The sequence below is a fragment of the Gymnoscopelus braueri genome, assembly GCF_963280865.1.
Source record: "Gymnoscopelus braueri genome assembly, chromosome: 17".
NCBI lineage: Eukaryota > Metazoa > Chordata > Actinopteri > Myctophiformes > Myctophidae > Gymnoscopelus > Gymnoscopelus braueri.
This window is the reverse complement of record NC_137617.1, coordinates 32,209,954-32,232,540: the sequence shown is the minus strand read 5'-3', so window position 1 is coordinate 32,232,540 and position 22,587 is coordinate 32,209,954. Positions and strand designations below refer to the sequence as shown.

The 22,587-nt window shown below is 43.6% G+C and overlaps 2 protein-coding genes across 5 annotated transcripts in view; one reads left to right on the top strand and one right to left on the bottom strand.

The window, feature by feature from the left end:
* Positions 1–1,058: 1,058 nt before the first annotated feature.
* Positions 1,059–5,929, bottom strand: dhrs7cb (dehydrogenase/reductase (SDR family) member 7Cb). The gene is made up of 7 exons (XM_080454986.1): positions 5,770–5,929; positions 4,416–4,572; positions 4,140–4,252; positions 3,108–3,318; positions 2,877–2,969; positions 2,042–2,203; positions 1,059–1,526 (listed from the first exon to the last, which is right to left on the bottom strand). The coding sequence occupies exons 2-7, from the start codon at positions 4,567–4,569 to the stop codon at positions 1,306–1,308; spliced, it is 954 nt and encodes a 317-aa protein (XP_080311112.1). The 5' UTR covers positions 4,570–4,572; positions 5,770–5,929; the 3' UTR covers positions 1,059–1,305.
* Positions 5,930–7,259: 1,330 nt separating this feature from the next.
* Positions 7,260–22,587, top strand: part of LOC308105391 (myosin phosphatase Rho interacting protein) — a 38,907-nt gene continuing 23,579 nt past the window's right edge. For all 4 annotated transcript variants that reach the window (XM_080456086.1, XM_080456085.1, XM_080456083.1 and 1 more), the window contains exons 1-6: positions 7,260–8,352; positions 13,553–13,630; positions 14,177–14,242; positions 21,291–21,442; positions 21,801–21,885; positions 22,343–22,517. In XM_080456086.1, coding sequence (XP_080312212.1) covers positions 8,230–8,352; positions 13,553–13,630; positions 14,177–14,242; positions 21,291–21,442; positions 21,801–21,885; positions 22,343–22,517 — 679 coding nt within the window. In that variant the 5' untranslated portion in view covers positions 7,260–8,229. The remainder of the gene's footprint in view (positions 8,353–13,552; positions 13,631–14,176; positions 14,243–21,290; positions 21,443–21,800; positions 21,886–22,342; positions 22,518–22,587) is intronic.

The window sequence follows — 22,587 nt, the reverse complement described above, 5'->3', positions numbered from 1 at the left end:
TTTCTCCAAACTGTGCTCATCTTCATTGGCTGGCATCCCAAAACCTCTCACCTCTCAGTTCTGCATTTTGTGGTGGATTTTGTCCTTCCATCCACCGGATCCTGGAGGGGTCACCACTATGACCACATCTATGTGTGTGCCCGTGTTTAAATCGCCATACTGTGTTGTTATTGGTTTAATTATTATTATTAGTATTATTATTATATACACATAAAATAATTGTAAAAAAAATAGCAGATCTACAAGCTCACAACACGTTGCATCACGACGCATTGTGAGCTTGTAGATCTGCTATTTTCACAACTTTTTGTGTGACATTATTGTATGTAAATAATGTAATCCCAACATAATCTGATAATCAGACTTGGATTGTATCTATAAATTGACAGACAAGGTGTTTGGCAGATTATATTTGTAATTGCAGGGAGTCCATGCAGAGCAGACAGACTTATTTCCTCAATATTGTGTTTGTGCTGAGGGAAAATTCTTTATGACACATTTGCCACTGGGATATTTTATTTCACTGTTTTATTTGTTTTTTTTGGGAGGCGGGGGGAGTTCATCTTAAAATGCACAAAAAAATCAAAATTAGCACCATCATAAAATGCAGGGAAATGGCACAAAGTTGAATACCTGAAATCTATTTACTTGACTGTAGGCTCTTTAGGTATTTGGACATAGTAAACACTTGTATACACAATGATAAGTAAAAGGAGTATATCTGTGGCACCAAAGAGCACACTAGTGCAAATGATGACATGTTGCTGCCATCTACAGGAGATTCCATAAATTGGATGCATTTCACAGAGATTAAATACCTTGGAATTATAATCCATCTTGGGCCAAATACACATTTCAACAAAACCATGCTTTGTGATACTATGGGAAAATTAGAATGGACATATAATCTGTCATAATAGGATTTATCTTCAGCTAAAGTGACCTGATTTACTATCTGAGACCAACTTAATTCTCAAGCATTACACATCATTTGTAATGGCCAAATAAAAAACACAACATACTCAATTTCCCTTAATCTAACTAACCATAAGCCTAAACTGTACAACTTAAACTCTTTATTTCAATGTGCAATCATTTTGATATGCTGCATGGGGAAATCAATTAAGACAACATCCTTACATTTGTGTGAACATTCCAAACCGATGCATTAAAATCTTACAGGTTCAGAATGAACAATGGAACCGCAATGGTTCCATGTGTACACTTTCAGAGTTAGATTAACAATGGGGATGTATTTAAGATATAGGCTGTTTGTTTTCTTTCCCTCTAGCTTCTGCCCTTCTCCTACTGCATCTGCTCAGCCAAAGCTGAGTCCTTCACTCCTGCAGCCACCACAGAAAATAGGAAGGATGGGAAGAGTGAGCGGAGGTAGAGAGCCACCCTGGGGATGGGGTGGGACAGCAGAACCTCTTTCCTCTTCCTGTTCACAGTCTGCACAATCTCATTGGCCAGGACCGATGGGCCCACACCATTGGTCAACTGGTTAGCAATAACGCTGGTAATGACTGTAGCAGGAAGAAAAAAAAGTTCAATTTAGCCAAAAACAATAACAATATTCATATGTGGACTCCATATATTTGTGTTGTGTACCTGTATAATGATTTTGCACGCGTCATTATTACATGTTGAGTCTGTGCTTTGAACAACAACCACGTGACACGTTACTTGCCAAAAATGTAAGCGTGTGTGGAATCTGTGGATCTTGGGAACCACATGGGATCTATGACATATCTAAGACGTACAGTATATGAATCCAAATGTGGGCAAGGTTTCAAACAGAGCCCATTGATTTCCATTATAAATGAAAGTTAAAACAATATAAATTGGAGGTATTTCTGTGGCCTAAGTGCGCAATTAAGTTGGCGCTGATCGGTCAAGCGGTTTGTGATATTAGCTCCAGAGGCATAGACAGACTCTGCTAGATTCCTTGCAGATCCACACTGTAAAAATAGCGCGTTGCTTTTTTCAGTTCAAAGTCAGCTACATTTGGCAAGCGACATAAATTAGGCTTTATACTCACATGGTTTCAAGTTGTTTAGGCTGAGTACAGGTGTGTCGGATGGAGGAATGGCACTGCTATTGATGAAGGTGTGACTTATGGTGCTGACAGTTATACCATACTCATCCACTTCAGCACGCAAGCAGTCAAAGAAGGCTTGTGCTGCATGCTTGGAGGCCGCATCTAAAAAGACATACATAAACACACATAGACACACACACACGCGTGAACACAAAAGAGCTTTGACTCACCCATAACGCAACTTCATTCCATACATTGCAAAGGAGACACCGTGTCTAATTGTTATCTGTCTCACCACAGGAATTCTTTGTGCCTGTTGCACCACACACTGAGAACTTGTAGTTCATGTTTGAAATTCTGACAGGCTGTAGTCTCTTATTTACAGTATGTGTAGTACAAATGGGGTGTCTATATTTTCATATCTAAAGTTCTACGTCGCACCGCCGATCAGACCAATATGTCTGAGTCACAGTGTCGGGGGCTTTGTCAGAGTACCCGTCTGTCTGTGTCGCTTTCATGCCCATATATGGAGATCCCTGATGTCATTAGTATATGCCCATACCTTGTATTGGCATGCCCATATATCGACATATTGGTCGTATCAGCGGTTCTGGACAACCGGATATCCGAACGACTCGGCAGTTGGCACCGCACTCCCTTGAGTCCATTGTCCTGCCTATATATGGCCGTATCTTGTTTGTTTATGGTTATGTCATGTCTGAGTCAGAGTGACGTGGCCGAGGTCTGCTGGCCGATCCTCCCGGTAGCCAATTTTGATATAATAGGAAGAGGAGCTGTCTTAGCAAATGATGAAAACAGTTTTACGAAAACTTACAGGAGCTTCTGAAAGGGACTGCCAGTCTACCCTGAATGCTGTTGACCAATATGATGTGTCCTGATCTTCTGGACATCATTGTCGGGAGCACACCTGTATCATGATTCACTCAGAATTAACGCCTCATTAAGCAATCATTATTGGCTGAAAAAGACATCAATAACACAGGAATGCACACAGAAACGCAATGTGTTTGTGGTGAATTGGGCAAATTGTCTCTGGTGTGTCTACCTTTGGCCAGAGTGCTGGGGCCAAAATAGTTGATGTCCATGATGTTTCTGTCCAGTTCGAGAGAGACGCTCTGCACGGGGGCCTTCAGCTTCATGCTGCTATTGCAGATCAACACGTCCACACAGCCATAACACTCAACCACCTCATTCACCACCTCTGGCATGCTGTCCATGTCACTAAAGTCCAGGATCACAAGCTTGGGCATGAACGTCTAGGGAAATAAAAAACAAGGAAGGTATGTTTTATGGGTACCACTTGAACCCTATACTTAGCTGACCTCTACGCTAAATATTTTCACCGAAAATAACAGATCTACAAGCTCACAATGCATCACAAAATGATGTTTGCCCCAGAGTAGGGTCGCTAGGGTTCATGTGGTTAATATATGGGGGCAAAAACTATGAAAATAGTTGCTAATCAATTAGATTTAGGTTTTTGTTCCATGTTGCATACTGACAGGTATAATGCTCATATGTTTTCTCATTGGATAATATTAGTGTCTGTTTTAGTAACATCTGCTTTTATTTCCTATATACACACATATCCTATATCTGCTCTGGCTTGTGTACAGGAAATGCCCAGTGGACAGTGGACACTGTCAGAAAGGATATCCTACTATTGTGTGTGACCAGAGGAGGAAGGGGTGGTCTGTGACGTGATAGGTAGAGGAGAGGATTATGATAAAAGCAGTGACCGAATGTGCTATGTCTTTTTCTAAGAACCCACCACGGACACCTTGTGTCATCCATTGATCCCTCACTGACATTCCGGTGGGTTTTTGGTTTATCGATCTGAAAAAGCTGCACAATTGAGACTGAGTGTGATATCGTGAAGGTCTACTCTAGCTCTTTGATGATCTAGTGTTGTATAAGTTCTTTCTTTGGATCAATGGCTGCAATGTATACTTTTTCCTCATTCAGGGAGTTTGCAAAAGCATGGGAAACTTGGCTATATGAAGAATCACTTTTTTTGTGCTTATTCAAACAAGGATGGACATGCTGAAACTGTATTTTTTTTATCTGGTTGCCTCACCTGGCTGGGATCAGCATCTCTGGTCAATGAGTCAAATAGAGACTCAAGCTTATCCCAGCTCATCCCACACAGGATCAGTCTGGCACCTCCCTTATGGAGGATATGGGCACAGGCTAAATAGGAATAAAAAGTAAAAACAACAACTGAAATGACATCAGGAGAGGAAAAGAAAATAATATTTGGCTCATTGTGTACAATAACCTTGTTATCCATTCTACAACTGCATTAGAAACTATTTTTCAAAGTCGAATCATGGCATCATGAAAAGTTATTTACCAGTCCCAACCCCTGACACAGCGTCTGTGATCACCACCACTTTGTTCCGCACCAAGGACTTTGACATGAACCGCATGACCTCATTGTATATGTAGTATATCCCTGCTGCTACCACTATCAGCAGGGGCAGCACAAACACAGAGGAGAAACTCATGATCTGTAAGGGAGACAGAGGATCCAATATAAGCAATAAATACACAACACACCTATTGACCTGCATTCTAGAACAGCAATAACCCAGTCAAGGATCAGGTGTTGAGACAAGAACCAGAATCCTACCATAAAGCTATTTTGAGGTGCGGCTTATCTGTTCTGTACATTGCTGTAATGCCAAAAAAGCATCATCCATCTTCTTTAATGAAAACTCCATAGAGCAATATCAGCATGTGCTGTCAAATACAATTGTGTTCTCAAGATGATGAGCCACTATCCTGTGTGTTTCCACAGTGGCTGAGGAGTAAGCCGCAGGCAACGAAACAATACAGTTCTCTCGTGTGTCCAACTCGAGACTATACACTTGACAGGTCCTATTCAGATAAGCATGGGTGACATCAGGGTGAAATGTAGGTCACGTTTCAACTTATGGAACATTCACTGTGTTCTGTAGCAGCAGACCAGATACTGTGCACTTCCCAGTGATAGATATGTGTGCCAAAGGAGAAGTCTCACAGCCCGCTGTGCACTTTGCATGCCCTGCCTAGACCTTTTAGTTCTGCATGTCAGTATTGATTTCATTTCGCTGGCTTTATCTATGGAGCAAAGTAAAAGTGGATTCAGAATAATTTCATGTAAGGTAGTATAATGGTAATAAACTCCAAAGTACCGTATGTGGGTACAACGTGTGTCTGGTGGCCCTGCTATTGCTCTTACCATGTAAAGTGTGTCTGAAGAGAACAGCTAAATATATATTCTAATCTGCCACAGCAGAATCGCTTGCACTACATTAAGTCACCTCCAGGATATTGTCATTGGATATACCCCAAGGGGGGCAGCCTTTCGGAAACTAAACTAAACTAAACTAAACTAAACTAAACTAAACTAAACTAAACTAAACTAAACTAAACTAAAGTTCACGTGCACAATCAAGAAAGGACCTTCCTTGTCTTGATTTACTGGTGAAAACACATTAACCCAGCCTACAGTCAGAACCATAAATATGATGTATTACCTACAAATACTGTAAATCCCCCTGAAGACCCAATTCCCAAATCAACCCCCTGGTTTGGGCTACCAGGTCCCAGAGGGTCAGTCAGTAGGCCGACTGATGATGAGCACACATCTATAGCAACACAGCACACACACCACACCACACAGCAGACACACATGTAATCTCTGTTATTCTTGGGTCACTTACAGCATGGGGCAGGGAACTAATCCTTCACCGGGAATGGCTGATGTTTTCCGGGTTTAGTTAGGTAACAGAGAATTAGCCCTTCTCCCTCTGTGTCTCTTGTCAGCTCACATAGCTCTCTCACCCACTCTCTGCCTGCCTGACCCACTGTGGGCTAGTGGAACCTGATGCTTATAATAGCCTGTGCTAGAGTCAGCCATTAATACACGTTATGTGGTGTATAGTATTTAAGGCATGCCTCCTTGTTGCCAACATGAGTGAGTGGACAACAAATGGAGGCCCAACTCCCTCTAGGTCGTCCTCAGATGAGCCCTAACCCCCCCCTGACTAGAAATAAGAGTTGCACTTGGTGTTGAAGGTATTTTAGTCAACGCCTTGTCTAGATATCAATCACCAACTATATATATGTCCCCAAACTCAAACTCCTAAGGGTAGGCCCCTATTGCCCCCCACCCCCAAGTTTTAGAAATGCTTATAGCTCTTTGTTTGACTAAACCAGCTTTTAAGTCAATACAACTGTGGATAGAAAGTTACAATTCTTATGCATGGGTCACTGAAATAGGGAGAAAGAGAACGAGACTATTATTGCCAATTACATCCATAGCTCAATGATTACATCCCTGACTGAAATCTTAAATAAATGAACCTTTCATTTTTCACCCCTCAGTTTGTTCAGAAGAATAACTTATTTACTTTGCATTTTAAAACATCCATAGACAGCATCCCACAGTGTGTCCATAATCCATTGAAAGATTTGGTGATGACAGACAGTAGACCAGACCACTTCATATTATATCAACTTTTCAAATCAAAAATTCAATTGCATTATTTATTAACTCCATCTCGTGTCGCTCACCAAAAAGAAGTAAATCAATCAATCAATATTTTTTAGGGGGGCAAGCGACACCGTCGTACTGCGGAGTATATATTCGGTGCTCGGTGGGCGGTGACAGTGGAGCAAATACCGCGAGATCCCGTAAAATTCCAACAGCAAATCTGCGACCTCCATCCACTGGGAAAGAAGCAGCGTTGCCATGTCCGCTTATTATAAGCGAATTTGGGCTTATTTTTCTGTAAAGTTGCTTGTAGTTGCGGGTTGCGTTTTTTTGGGCTTGTTTAGTAATTGCTTATTTGGGCTCGTTTCTAAAGTGTAGTTGCTTATTTGGCCTTGTTTCCTAATTCCTTGTTTTCAAACATTTTCAAGTCAAGGACACCAATTAATATGTATTTGTCTGACTCTGCAGACCCCCTCAGAAAATAAAATTATGTTATGCCAGGGACCCACATACAAGATTCGTACCCCAAAATTGGTGTTGAGATAATAATAATACTAATAATAGCAGATCTACAAGCTCATAACGCTTGTGAGCTTGTCGGCTATTTTCATCTTCTTTTGGTGTTGTTTTCATAGACCTGGTTGCTTGTTTTTCTCCCGCAAAGCCTGGCAACACTGGAAAGAAGAACTCAGTCAGCCCCGAGAAAAGGAAGAAAAATAAAACCACCGTGGTGCTGCTGAACGTAGTGCTAACTAACCCAAAAACCAGGGAATGGAACCCAACCCCAAATATCAACGTATTTGGCGTCAGTAGTGATCGGGGGACGGGGGGGTTCTTTCTCTGCAGACCGTATGGAAAGCACGAGAGGGAGTCGGTAGCATTTGTTTTTGTTTCTTGGGCTCCTTTTTAAACCCAAACAGGGTTTCATTATTAGCCAAGCTTGCAAGCTACTAGCTCAACGAGCTAGCAGGAGCAGAAGGAGGAGGAGGAGGAGGAGGAGGAGCGGTCCGTCGGTGGGTCAACACAACTCCGTTCCTTGGAGGAGGAACGACCGTACAGGGGGGGATAGCAGCCTGCTGTAGCCGACTGGAGACTGCTATATCCGACTGGAGAGGGACTTCTGTAGCCGACTGGAGAGAGAGCTCCGTTCTTGGGCGGATTTGTTTCCCACTTTTCATGGAGTTCGAGGCGGACGCCTCCTCCTCGGCCCTGGTGTTTTTGTGGCTTTGTCGTTATTGATCTCTTGGGCTAGCGAGCTAGCTAGTTTACTACTAGCCACCTCTGCTGTGTGTCTGTCGCCACTGGGCTTTGTGGGGTGCAGGAGGCCATGGACTGACTGAGAGGCGTTCATCATCACCCACCCCCCAGCAGGCTGGCTTTTAATGATAATGGCCACTCATCATTTATTGGGGGAATAATGATGATAATACTTGGATACAAGTCAACAAGCAAGCGTTTGTTTTGAACTGTGGTGGTCGTGCACGATTAAAAAAAACCCTGGAATGATGCATTTGGATGGATGGCTAAGCAGTTGTTGATGTTCACCACATTTGGATAAAAGAAAAGAAACGCACAAGAAGAACAACCCGGGGGGGTTGCATTGCACACACACAGCTGCAGCATAGAGTTGTCAGAAGAAACTATTATCGGGTTACTTTGACCAGAGGTGGGAAAGAAACGGCAGACCATGTCTGCTGCAAAAGAAAACCCCTGTAGGAAGTTCCAGGCGAACATTTTTAACAAGAGCAAATGTCAGAACTGTTTCAAACCACGAGAGCTGCATCTCTTGACGGACAGCGATTTGAACCAGGTACGTAGGCTACTACAAGTTAGGCCTATAATTGCAGCGTTGATTGTGTTTATTTTTGCATAACATGTTGTATCTTTTAACACCCCGTGGCAGTCGCAACAAACGGGGAGTTACATTTCAGGATGCATGACATGATATGTCCCTGCCAAACGTCAGTCAAAAGTAACAATTAGCTGACAACAGTAACCTGATTACAGTGTTAACCAGCTTGTCAAGTTCACGAGAATGTAGTCGAGCTACAACAATCAGCTCTCGTTTTTATAGCCCATTATCCATAAAGCACTTTGTAATTGAGAAAATGGTTAGATGGTTAGATATCTGGGCTAGGCAGTAGGCTACAGTATAGTTTGGATATAGCCATGGTTCACATGACGCTTGTATACAAGCGTCATGGTGCCGAGTCCCCCTGGTCTAAAGTTGTGTTCGATTTTTTCACATTGCCATCTCTCACATAAACATAAACGTTCAGATTTCAAATATAAAGTGCTTACCACCGAGCCACGGATGTTACAAGGCGATGCGGACCGCGATGAGTACCCGTATCTCCCGTATTGTTCAATAAAAAGCATTTTAATCCCATCGCCAGCCATTTTCTCCAAATTGTCTCCGATACTTTCAACCATGCGACACTAATGGTTGGGAGGTGTATTGCACTCTGATACATTACAAAACAAAAAAAATCAAAAAAAGAAAATGGCCGGCGATGGGATTAAAATGCTTTTTATTGAACAATACGGGAGATACGGGTACTCATCGCGGTCCGCATCGCCTTGTAACATCCGTGGCTCGGTGGTAAGCACTTTATATTTGAAATCTGAACGTTTATGTTTATGTGAGAGATGGCAATGTGAAAAAATCGAACACAACTTTAGACCAGGGGGACTCGGCACCATGACTGTCATGGTATGACAGTCATGTTTCAGGGCTAAGTTTGGATAGAGACTGTAAAAGAGAGTCTGGTGGGATCAGTTGTTGTTATGTGCTTGTGTGCCAGTAATAAACAACAAGCCAAGATGCAGAGACAGTGAAGGAAGAGTGGAGTGCTTTATTGTTTTGGCCAAAACACAAGCTGTCTATTTCTTTCATTCATTGATTTGTCTCTGATTCTAAGCAACCCACTTGTTTCTTTACCCATGTGACAGGCATGTTGTTGAAAGGGAATTCCTGTAGCTCGGCTAAACTCTGGCAATGTCAGCTCTGCACTGTTTAGCCTGCTGGGGTGTCACCATCGGCTATGAGTGCAGCAGCCATAAAGAGAAGGAGCGCCCTTCATCAAAACTATGGAGATTGAGTTATACACAAGCTTTCCTTTCAGTCTCTCTCGCCTGCGTTCACTCTCTCTCTCTCTCTCTCTCCCAGATCATTAGTTTAGTCTCTCTGTTGTATCCTGTAATTGATCCCAGGCGATGAGGTCCAGATGGGCCCTTGAACATGGCTTAAGAGCCAAACGGCAACGTCAGCATCCTCTCCTCTCCCTGTGTCTATACTTTGTGTGGATCTGCTAGTGTTTTATTGCAGGTTAACCCTTCAGATCCAAGACTTCTGATTCAGAGCAAGCATTTTAGGATTACATCACTTCCTATAATCCCCTGTGACCCAGCCCTCACTCTCTCTAAAAGCATTGATGATGACATCCATCCAAGGAACCAGAAAGGCTGTATACTGTACTTGTCTGCGTCATTGCGTGAGATCTGCGGGCTCAGTTCTTTAGTCTTCTTCACAAAATGCCTTGTTAACCCAGCATACAGTGATAAAACACTATTACAATTGTAGCAGCATGCAATACATTTGTATATAGCAGTGGTTCTCAAAGTGGGGTCCAGGGACTTTCAGGGGATTATAAATTGACCCTTACAAGTCTGTAGCAGGTCCATTTGGTTCCATTTGTATACTGTCAGAGTTGAGGAGGGCCCTTGAATAAAAACGTTTGAGAACCATTGGTATAATCAGGGTTGTTATCAACAGTCACTAGCGGACAGTCTACAAAATGTATTGCTATAACCCCTGGCTTAAATTTGTGCAACACGTGAGCTGTCGGTGTTAAAGTTCCCAGACATGTTGGACATGTATAAAACACGTTTTTTTTTTTTGTGAGCGAGAATGTGACCAGTGGATGGAGACTGTTACAGGCTGACTAGGAAGACCTCAAGCCTCTCAGCCAGCGATAAACTCAATAAGCAAGTGAGAAGAAAGCTTCAGCACTGCAGTGTAATGCTGTTAAAACACCATGAATGGCTCATTAGGCTAAGTGAATTTGAGCAAGTTATTTGGGACTCGAAGGGAGCTGAAATTGCTAGTTTAAGCGCCCCCCCCCCCCCCCCCCCCCCCCCCCCCCCCGCTTTTCTTTTCTTTTCATTCGCCTCCCACTACTCGTTTGATAGAGCTGGTGCTATGAATGCAACATTGACATAGATAGCCCACATGGAAAAGTTATCCGAAGGGAAGGCTGCGAATATCGGAAGAACAGTATCCAATATAAACAATCTCTTTGTTTAACACTACTAGGACATAAGGTTGAACCGGGGGAGGGGACGCGGCCTGAGCACATTCCTGTATTTCAGCTTGTGTACTCTTACAAGACCTAAGGCACGAATTTGTTGAATTTGTTGCTATGGTTTTCAGTTTGTCACATGAATGATTTGTCCACAGAGGGATTGAGATCATCCTCGGGCTTTGAGGTTCCTCCCCATGCGAGCGAGGAAAGTAATCGTACTTCATGGTAGGGGTGGTGGGAGGCAGGGCTATGATGGAGGATACAGTCTAAAAGTCTGTGTCTGCGAGACAGGATGCGTGAGAGAAACCGAGGGAGTCTGGGATGGGGTAGTAGTCGAGGTGAGAGTAGGAGTGAGTAAGCGAGCGAGGGAAAAGGAGGAAGCGTTTGTAAGGGGAAGTGTGGGATCCATCGGGGGAAACTGGAGCCGAGCTTCCCAGAGGTTTCTGCTCAACCTTGCACTCCGTGGGCTTGCAGGCAGCAGTTTGAATTTGAGGCAAAGTCTTGGCCTTAAAGAGCCTTTAGAATTAACACATTCCAAATGTTCCAAGGCAGCTAAAGCCTGCAGACTATTCCCAATGTTGGCATCATGGAATGATTGGCGCCGCCAACTTTTTATGCCAAATAGCCAGTAGCTTATACTCTTGACTGCCCAACACAGTGCCAGCGGGTGGAGGGATGCTAGTATTTAGAATCACTGTTGTGGTAGTGGAATGACTTTCGCATGGTTCCCTTCTGGCGTGTCACACCCAGCTGTGTTTGTCATTGTCACTCATATTATGCCTGACAAGCGACAAGTGTGCGCCTGCTAGAATATGTGCACCCTCACTGTAAAATCCTCAGTATTCATTTAACCACTTTAAACATGAACCTCCCTATTTGGGACATTTATTTCATAGGCAAAAATGGTCAAAGCAAGCTAAAATACGCAGTTGTGAGCTTGTAGATCGGCTGTTTTCGGTGCACGACACCATCGTACGACTTTATAAAGTATACATTTACCCAAGTGGACCTGTGAAGATCCACTGAGGGTTACTTAGCACCTAGGTGCACCTGCTGGTGCTAACATTTGGACGGGCTAAAAGACGAGCACCCGGGGTTGAGCAGTTCACTTCTTGGGCCCTCTGGATTGCTTAAGGGAGGAAACAGAAACGTAACCGCAGGACCCCTACACCAGTGGTTCTCAAACTTTTTCATGTCAAGGACCCCCAAAATGATATGTATTTGGCCGCGGACCCCCATCTCAAAATATTTTGTTCCAGGGACCCCCAGAAGCAAAGATTTGAGTTACAGATGTTTGCTTTAAAAATATATGTATTCAAAGATTTATTTTTTACAAGCTCAGTGCGGCACTTGGTGCCGTGCTATGAGCTTATATATCTGCCATTTTTGAATAGCCAAAGTATAAAATATGGATAAAGGGGTTAAAATGATTTGTGAAGCTTTATTAACTAATTTAGCTGGGGACCCCCCTGGTACCCACCCCAAGGACCCCTGGGGGTCCCCGGACCCCACTTTGAGAACCAATGCCCTACACCCTGTGGCTGCTTCTCCCTGCCTCAACGGCCTGCCATCACCCCCAGGTGTCTGTCACAGCTGCTCTCCCCTTGTGCTTTTTCTCTCTCACGCTCTCTTTTCTTCCTTTTTCCTTTGCGTTGGTTTCCAGACCATTTTGTGCATTAAAACATTAGAGATGGGCTAAATGTAATTGTTTGTCATCCTCTGCCAAATTAGCAGAGAGGTTTGATTTATGTGGGTCTCTCTCCCCTCCAAAAAATCTGTCTCGACTATCCCCATAGGTGCATCTATGCAAGTTCAAACAAGACAGATTTATAGCAGGCATGCGATGACACGGAGCCGCAACAGGGCCAATAATAGTGTAGCTGGGGCTAATAATCAGATGTTTCTGCTCTGCAGGTGAGCCATTCACCTGGAGTTTGGCAAAGGGGGGGGGCTCAAGGAAGAAGGAGGGCTGCCTGCCAATGTTTAACACTCAACACAGAGAAAAAACACCTTTATCCTGGCATCCCTATTTTGGGCATGTGACATGTCGTTGTAGGTCAATTGTTCAAAAATAGCAGATCTATGAGCTCACAACGCATCGCATTGCAATGCTTTGCGAGCATGTAGGTTGGTTATTTTTGCTATTCGTCAATAGGTCGTTCTATTTAAGTGGTTTTAACGGAGAGCAAAGACTGGGCATTTTAAAAGGCCTTCCTCCTATCCGCCGGCCCTGTGTTTCCAATGTCTTTTGAACTTGTCCTCTGTTTCCATTGGATGTCGGTAGTTTATGGTTAAACAAAATCAAGAAGGAGAACCAGTGATCATGTATTAAGGATTGTATTGTTTTTGCGAGTTTGTTCCCGACTGATAGGCACTCTGTTGGTGTCAGTCACACTTGGACGCCCCACTCTGGTCTCATCTGTTGTGAGGAAATGGGAAGGAGAGGCACCCAAGCGTGTCATCAAACAAGAGTTGATTAAACCAAGAGGCTCACTAACTGGCTGTTGTGTGGTTGCAAAAAAATACCTCGTGAGAGGAGAGGACAGGCAACATCTGGGCCCCAAAAGGCTGCACACTCTCCCTCACACACACTCTCTCACCATCTCTCTCTCATCCCATCCCCCCTCTGGTTACACTCTCTTCCAGTTTTAATGATTGCCTAAATTGCCCTTTCCCCCCCTCTCTGTTTTTTTTTTTTTTTTACAGGCTAAACCTATTTATGGCGGATGGCTGTGCTTGGCCCCCGAGGGAACTGACTTTGACAATCCTATGCAGAGATCCCGGGTAAGAGTGCATTTGTTGTAGATGTGGACTGGAGCAGGGGGATGGGCATGCATATGCTCATTTTTTCCTGTACTCCACTGAGATAGACTAGTGGTATGTTACACGAGCTCCATTTCCTGCTGTGAAAAAAAGTATGGCTGAACCTTCAGCCTTTAACTGATTCTGATCCATATGGGAGATATAGGCTAATGGCCGTTGACACGAAATAATCTCTGTGTCCTTATCTTATTATTACCTTGCCTTTTTTTCTAGGGTGGCATATCTTGGCTTTTGTGAGTCATTAACCACATGAACCCGAATGTCCCTATTCTGGGGCAAACATTTGGCAAAAATAGCAGATCTACAAGCGAAGGGTCGAGCTTGTAGATCTGCTATTTATTCAGTGAAGAGATTTGGTGTGACGCGAAAAACGAGGGGGGCAAGTATAGACCCCTGGCGGACTCCGGTCAACAAATGATATGGGATTTAAGTGACTACTGCTTACTGAGCTTCTTTTACGCTGCCCTGTCAGCTTCTCCAGAATAACAGACTTCTTAATTTTGACAGAAATGGCAGCGGAGATTCTTTGTGCTGTACGAACATGGCTGCCTGCGCTTCGCCCTGGACGAATCGGTAAGCACGGCATCCGCTACACTGAAATCACAGTCTTAATTTGTGGTGGGGGGCCCGGTTGTAAGCTGTAAGACGGCTTATCAGTCTCACCTGGGTATAGCTGATGACTGTACTGTGCGCTTATCTTAACGGGGGAAATGTAAGGCTGTGCCGCCAGTGATGCTGAAAATGTACCTTCTCGCTGGAAACTTTTATCACTTGAAAACAACACATCGCAGTAGTTCATAGAGAGGCAAATGGTGCAATAGAGAGATAAGCATGAAATGAGAACGGTCCAGCAAACAAGAGGGAGGCGGCAGAGCTGTAAAGTCACTTTATTGACCATATTCACATGGCCTGAGTATGACATGGAGCAAAATGGCTACCATGTGAATATGGTCTGTGGTGCCCACGCTAAGTCCATGTTTGTGCTGGCGTTTGTCGCTGGGGAATGTGACACGGGTGACCAAGCCCACACCGGCTGATCAGGCTGGAGATTAGAATGCTTGTGTATAAACATTGGGGCCCACACGTTACCATGTAGCTTGCCTGCCTGTCTATTAGCTTGCCGAAGACATACAGAAGCATGGTTTTAAAATGTCTTGAAAGAAGCTGAGGCATCATGTGAGTGGGAAGGTGGGGTCAATTTAGGAGAGTTGGACTTCAAGGGGTCAGATGCATTGCTCAGTGGTATGGGGAGGCTTCACATATTGGGGGGGGGGTGTTGATGAAAGAAGATTTAGTAGTTTGAATCCACCCTTGCTGAATCTCATGATATTGACATTGATCTGCCACCTAATGACAAAAGAAACGTGTGTGTGTGCGTGCATGCGTGCGTGTGTTTTCCACTGTGTGTTATGTGTTTCCAGTGACACCCGTGCTGGTGTGTAACTGTGTTTTCCTCTCATTGTAATGGTTATTCCAAAACTGTCGGCCTCATTGTCCCCCAGCCTTTTCATCTGCTCTGAGAGCACTCCGGAAAGGCAGGGAAACTGGGTCAGGAAAATGGCCACTTTGCGCAGCAGGACCCTCAGGATAGACGCGCTCCCAAATTTTAACCTCCTATTGCACATTTAATTCTCTCGTCGAGGTCCTCATTGTTTAACCAAATGGTTTGTCCAGGCCGAGCTGCAATATGTTTTGTTTTTGGCTGAGGTAATGTACACCGTTGTCTAATGCGGATATCCCTCCCCTTCCCTGGCTCAGATACAGTGCAGAGATTTTAAAGAAGTGACACCCGCCCACATGCTCTCTCTGTCTCTTGCAGTCTTTTTCCTCGTTTGATCACACTATATCTCTCCCACCCATTGAAATTCCTCCTCCAAGAGCCTATGCCATACAAAGCCTGTCATGCCAAGGAGCTGAGAGCAGAGAGATGGTTTCCTTGACAGTGGTAACCTCAACTAGCCTAATGGCTCAGATGCATGCCTCACCATTTTGAGTTCAAAGTGGGTGATTATTTTAATTTATTTTTACTTGGTAAATCATGTTGTCTCCAAGGTTCTCTGAAATTAGCTTGTTGACATGGTTATTTTGTCTCTTTGAAATTAAGGTGCACAGATAGTTGCAAGTTTGAAATAGTTGTTCCTGCTCGATTTTGTAAGGAATGCCCAATCTCTGGTACGCCAAAACGCAGTACTGAATTTCTAAATGTACTAAAAGTATTCTTTCAGTAGGCAGAATGAGCGGCGATAGAACTGGCTTTATTACCAATGATCAAATCAACTCTTTCACGCTTCCCTCTCAGACAAATGGTCGAAAGACGACCAAGCCAGCCACATGCTGAAAATGCTAAAGATGTTACCGATGATTAACCTCAGTCAGCAAAATTGATGCTATTACTTACTTGTAATTTACTTATTAGTTGGTCAATTAATTTACTCTTGTGAAAGACAACCTTGTTCTTCACTGGGCAAGACAAGGTTGTCCTTTGTGTGTTCCAGTTATTATTAGGTGATATAGATTTCATTTTTTTTATTTTGTCAAACTATTCTGGAATGCTTTGGCATCATCCAGTGATTTTCTTGTTTCACTGTCTGCGGAACAGACCCAATATGGTCTAAAGACCAGGCAACTTATCCCGCCTGAAGTGATTGTTAGTCATTCCTCTGCTCCTTCCTGGCCAGCTGAGAAGGTCAGAGTTAGGCCACCGGCTGGTATGTTGACCACAGAGATGGAAGCGCAGCAGATCAGAATATGATAAACGGTTACCCATTTATTGTTCGATTCTGTTGTGATGGAAAAGCAAGACAGTGTCTTGAGTCCTATACTAGTCTGAAGGAGTGGCCTATTCTCACATGGCGATGGTCTGTCAAAGTATAAGGACCACAGAGTGATGACACTGCTATTTTGGGGACCAGAAGGCATCATAGCCTCTACGTGAAGAGGTAGCCTCTTAAAGCTGAACTATTTTAGCCATAAGGAGAGCGAGAGATGTTCTCAAGTCTTCAGCAGCGTTCCTCTCACATGCCCATATTTGGTGAACTACAGCAGGCTCTCCGTTCCAGGACTACAGAGAGAGAGAGAGAGAGAGAGAGAGGAAGGGAGCATGCTAGCCCCCCAAAACCACAGGGAAACGTCACATACGCCCCAGACCCAGACATTCCACACACACACACACGGCTCGCCACGGCAAGCGCCCAGGTCTGTTGCTGCCGGGGATTGGGGGTGGTAACGCATCTGATAATTGGGAGAGTTTGAGAATATTTTAACAATGTGCGTTTAACCAGATGATTAGACGTACTGGGTCAGAACATCGCAAGTAGAGCCCAACCGATATATTGGTTTGGCCATTATTTGCCTTTTTTGACATCTGTATTGGCAATTATGCAGCCGATTTGTTTCCTTTTAAACCTTTTTGAAATGAGCAGATCTAGCTCACAATGCATAGCGATGCAACACACTGAGAGCTTGTAGATTGGCTATCTTTGAAACTGTTTGAATATGTATTAAGTTGTTAAATAAAATAAAGTTCAGTTTATGTCTATTTGTTTGCTTGCTTGTTCATTGTATAATTAAAGTTAAATGTTCCTTTCATATATTGACGTTTAACCCATTAGACCTGGAGAAGCATCTGTGTCATTTTTAGATTTGAGCTAAAAAGCATTATTTTACACTTTGGCAATTAAAAAATAGCAGATATACAAGCTCGGTGCCGCGCTATGAGCTTGTAGATCTGCTATTTTTGAGAAATCGTAAACATGTGTGCAAATCTTTGAACATATTTTTTTTTCAAGCGAACATTTGTAACTCAAATCTTTGCTTCTGGGGGTCCCTGGAACAAAATATTTTGAGATGGGGGTCCTTGGCCAAATACATATACATTTTGGGGTCCTTGACATGAAAAAGTTTGAGAACCACTGACATAGTAACATAAGTTTTTTTTTTAGATTCTAAAAACAGACATTTTATAGAATCGGCCTCAGGTCTTAATGGGTTAAAATACTTAATTTAAAATGTTGTGTGGGTCAGTTATTTAATGTCAATTATATTTGGCATGGGACCCCAAAATCTGGCCTCATTCAGGCTCTCATCGCAAGGCATGGCGTCAAACGGAGAGAGAGAGAGAGGTGGTGAAAGTGAGACTTGAGTCGTGGGGGGAAACCGGTTTAGTGGGCAGGCTGGAAACGAAGCGAGACCACCCTGAAAGTGTCGAGGTTGAAGGGTCGGTGACCATGAGAACACAGGGGAAGCGGGGGGGATCACATCACACACACTGCATGGCTTTGCTGCATATCTGCCTCTGTTCTACCCTTTGACTGGAAATGGGAACAGTCCATCAGTCAGTCATTTAGCCAGTCACATCACATATCAACCAAGCCCACCACCTCTCTGTCCTCTGCCAGGCACATCCACCAGGTGTTGAGTCTTTGTATCCACGACGCTGTTTTATGGCCTGGAAAGTATTTCTACCGTAGCAGCTCTAGCAGTAAGGGGGGTGGTGGTGGTGGTGGTAGGAGAAGCTAGACTGGCAGTTCCTGTCTGTTGAGGGTTGGAAGAAGAGTGTTGTCGGAGGGCACTGCGTGTCGAGGCACATGTGCCATATAAAACAGCAGCCTCCGGTCCACAGTCTTAACGCGGCGGCCTTTGACGGGACTTGCCACTGGCTTGGCCCATAAAAAGCCTCCTGAAGGATTTATCATTTATAGAGTGGGTGTACTCCACTTAATTCTAAAGCTGGCTCAGTGGGTTTTTTCACAGTTTTTACAATCTTTTTTTTTTTTGGGAAGGCTTCACAAGTTTACTATTGGGTTTGGGCTGCAATTAAAAATACCCCAGATTTTGGCATTGGATAATTGCTTGCAGTAGCCGAGTTAAGGTGCCACCATATTCAATGGGTCATTTTACTTTAAGATCATTCTTGCTTTATTCTACAGTAGACAATGCATCTGACTTCACTGAGTAACATGCTTGTATTGTTTCTGTGCAGTTCAAACTCCTGTCATGTTTTATAGCCTCTCTTTGTGTCGTGCTCCCATAGAAGCTAAACTCTCAAAAAGAGTCTGAGAAAGTCATTGGTTTTAATAATATCCCGCCATGAGCCTAAAAATAGTTGGCCCCATGGAAGACAGACACAATCGGAGGATATGGTATTGAATCTGTTGTGTAGAAATCAAACAGACTATAATTCATCTGCCTTTGAATGGCAGAGTCTTGGCAGATAAATCTCCTTTGTTTTGGTGCCAGTAGCGGCTAACTGTTTCTAAGCAACAGCAGTTGCCTCTTCTATGCACACACAGGACCAGGATCAGCCGGTACTTAACAGAATCTAACCTTCGCCATAACTGCATCAAGCACAAGCAACTGACCACAGATCAGATTTGGGGATCACCTGGTTCTGAGTGTTGTTTGACTTTCCTTGACCTCATCCGTTGGCCTTCACTGCCAAGTAGATGTGAGGCTAACTTTTAACAATTTCACTGCAACTACCTTCCCAAATCAACATTATGCTTTTAGTGATATTGGCACATTAGATTTGACCAATTGTCCAAATCTTGCAGATTGAATCAGCACTAGGTTGATGCATTATCACAGCATACATGTTTTCATATCTTTAAACTGTAATCCCATAAAACATTTAAATGATAGTTACTGGAAGTTTATCGGCCTGAACCCAAAACATAGAAGGATCCATGGCATAGTGTAAATGAAGAGAAATTTGAAATCTCTATGGAGTGCTATGAAGGTCACTGTTGCATTGATGTAGCTTAACTTCTCTCCCATGCCCTCTGCATCGCTAAATGGCCTAGATGTCCCTCTCTGCCTCAACTTTGTACATTTTTTTTTCTTCTCTTTTTTTTTTGTTGCAGAGGGAGTCCTTCTGCAGCCTCTGAGTTCTAAGTGTGACCCACTGTAATTGCCATATTTGGCAGCCCCGGGGGTTTACTGGCAGATCTTAATAAAGCTGGATCTGTGTTCAATGGCCTTAAAAGGAGCTTGGGAGAGAAACGGCACCTGTTTTACATCTGTAGCAGGCAGAGCAATGCCTGATAACGCTGCAGGATTCAGACCAGACGTAAAAGAAAGTACAAGGGGTCTGAGAGGAAGTTTAGGGGAATTCTGCCGGCCTGTGTTGACGAGACAATACGTTATCAGGTAGAAATAACAATGAGATCATTATTATCCCCACCCCCCTTCCCACCTGAAACAAAATGTAGGTGCTGTGTATTGTCAAGGGCTCTTCGGACAAGTTTTTGGTTCCACTGATTGCAACATATGACCATATGACCAAGGAATATGGAACAGATTGGCATTATGTTTTTATTGGAACATATTGTGCAGCATAGTAAATCCATCAAAACATGGAACGGGGTGGATTACTATCATATGGTCAGTCTACTCTAGGCACTCTAGGCTTCTCTGAAAAGAATTATAAAGATCATGCTCTGTATCTCTCAGCTGGTGTACAAACACACAGATGTAGGCACACAGCCACACACACACACACACACACACACACACACACACACACACACACACACACACACACACACACACACACACACACACACACACACACACACACACACACACACACACACACACACACACACACACACACACACAAAGCCGCTTTGGTCCAGCTTCCAGTGCTGCCGTCCCTTCTATTCACTCAGAAGGCGCTACAACTGAAAGGATTTCCCCAGTTGCCATGGTGACCTGTTGATAACAGCGGTGTGACCTTACAGTAGAGGGGCCTGATAGCCCTGATGTGTCCCCTGAGCAAGAATGGTAAAGGAGGAATGAAGGACTGACAGAGAAACAGTCACTTTCACACTCCACTTAGCCCCGGGGAATGTTCACACTGCCATATTTTGAAGTGGGCTAGCGGCACGTTTAGTCCTGGGCTTGCTGGCTTTGCTGTGGAGCACAGTTAACACTAAATCCCGAAATTGCTGAAAACGTTGCCCCTAAATGGCTAGTGTGAACGCAGGCTGATAACTACAATAACAATTGTCATTGACCAATCACGTGTCTAGCCCAAGGCTTGTACTGAGTAAGCTCTGGGTCTGCATAAAATCTGGGGAACACCTCCTAAGCCAGCCCTGGGCTATCCTCAGCCTGAGGCTAAGCACAGAAAAGTGTGAAAACACAGTGTGTTACTCAGTTAGCAAGTTCTGTCAAATGATGCATTGTTTCTGATCTGAATTGCACCTTTCTCCTTCAACTTTTCTCTGTTTGGTTTTGAAACATATGGAATGATATCAGTGTTTACCTTTTGCAGCCGTCCTGACGTGTGGCAACAGAGCGCTGCGAGCGTCTCTGCTACCTCTTAACCCTTTAAGACCTGAGGCGATTTTTAAAAATGTTTTCTAAATCCTAACAGTTTTTGGAAAGAAATCTTGGGGAAAAAAATTCATGATTTTTCAAAAATAGCAGATCTACAAGCTCATAGCGCGGCACCGAGTGCCGCGCTATGAGCTTGTATATCTGCTATTTTTGAATAGCCAAAGAAATCTAAAGTGACACAGATGCGTTCCAGGTATTAATGGGTTAATTCAAGGATAACACAATGAGGCATACATGCATAAAGTCAGGTCGTTTTAACGTGATGTTGTTTCTCCCCCAGCCAAGCACGCTGCCTCAGGGCACGGTGAACATGAACCTTTGTACAGATGTCATCGACGCCGAGCCCAAGACGGGCCAGAAGAATGCTCTCGTCATCATCACCCCAGAACAGGAGTACTTCATTAGAGGAGAGAATAAAGAGATTATCAATGGGTAGGTTTATTGTATGCGTGCGTGCGTGCGTATGGTCTGATGAAATCATGAATGAGTCAGTGGTTGCGTTTTATTTTTCTACTACTATCTATTAGTGTTGTTTACTGTCTTGCGTGTGGGTAAAAATACATAGTTGCCACTGTGCCATAGTAAACTGTAGCACCACTAGAATAGATAAATGCTTAACCACTTAAGCCCTTTATACTTCATTGTACAACACACATACGAAATAGATTTTTTTTAAATTTTCTTTAAAACTGAAAAAATGGCTTCGGACTCTGTGCCAGGGCTTTTTATGTGGTTATTAGCAGTCCTGGAGAACAATGTAATGCTATTCACATTGCGTGTTTGTCTTTAGGTGGAGTGAACAGCTGGTGGTGTACCCCAGGACCAATAAGCAGAACCAGAAGAAAAAACGCAAGGTGGAGCCCACTACCTCCCAGGTAACCTTCAGTACAGCGTGAACCATACACAAGATAATAAATTAGTTAGAAAGACAACCTTTGTAATGTCTGGAAGAGTGATGTGGGTCCATTATCATTCTTCAATTAAATTTGACTTTATTTATTTCTACTTTAACACATTGACTGCCAGAATTATTTCATAATTTTTTAGCCAGTGCCAGAGTTTTTCATTGGGAAAAAAAAAGTGCTCAGGAGCCGAAATACAGCATTTTTAAGTTTTAAGTTAACAAGGAAGTGGATAGGAGTCTAGATCTTCAACTAATCATATCTCCTTGGTCTTTGGGTGAAATTGGAAAAAAAAAACATTAAAAAAAAAAAGAAAAAAAAACTTCACGTAGATCTACGCGATTGGCACGTGGCGGCTTTAAAGCGGTTCGCGTAGATCTACGTGATTGGCAGTCAATGTGTTAATCGACATTTATTTATTCTTTTCCAGGAGCCGGGTCCAGCCAAGGTTGCGGTAACGGGCTCGGGTATCCCTGAAGCAGAGAAGGTTCCAGACTCTAGCTCCATTATCTGGCAGGAGGAGCTAAGCCAGAGAGAGGCTGAAGGGGCTGCTGTATGGTCTGCTGCTGACCTGCCTCCTCTGGGATCTCCAGTTCCCCCTGCTGGTAGGGAGGAATCGGATAACTCGCCCCCAGAATTTGAGCAGAGAAGAGACTAAATCAAATACATAATCAC

Excerpts from the sequence above, each read along its gene's own strand:
- dhrs7cb (XM_080454986.1), bottom strand. The coding sequence starts at position 4,569 with ATGAGTTTCTCCTCTGTGTTTGTGCTGCCCCTGCTGATAGTGGTAGCA. Across the intron at positions 4,253-4,415 it reads TGTGTCAGGGGTTGGGACTG|CCTGTGCCCATATCCTCCAT; the intron begins GTAAATAACTTT and ends ATTCCTATTTAG. Across the intron at positions 2,970-3,107 it reads CCCCAGCACTCTGGCCAAAG|GTGTGCTCCCGACAATGATG; the intron begins GTAGACACACCA and ends ATCATGATACAG.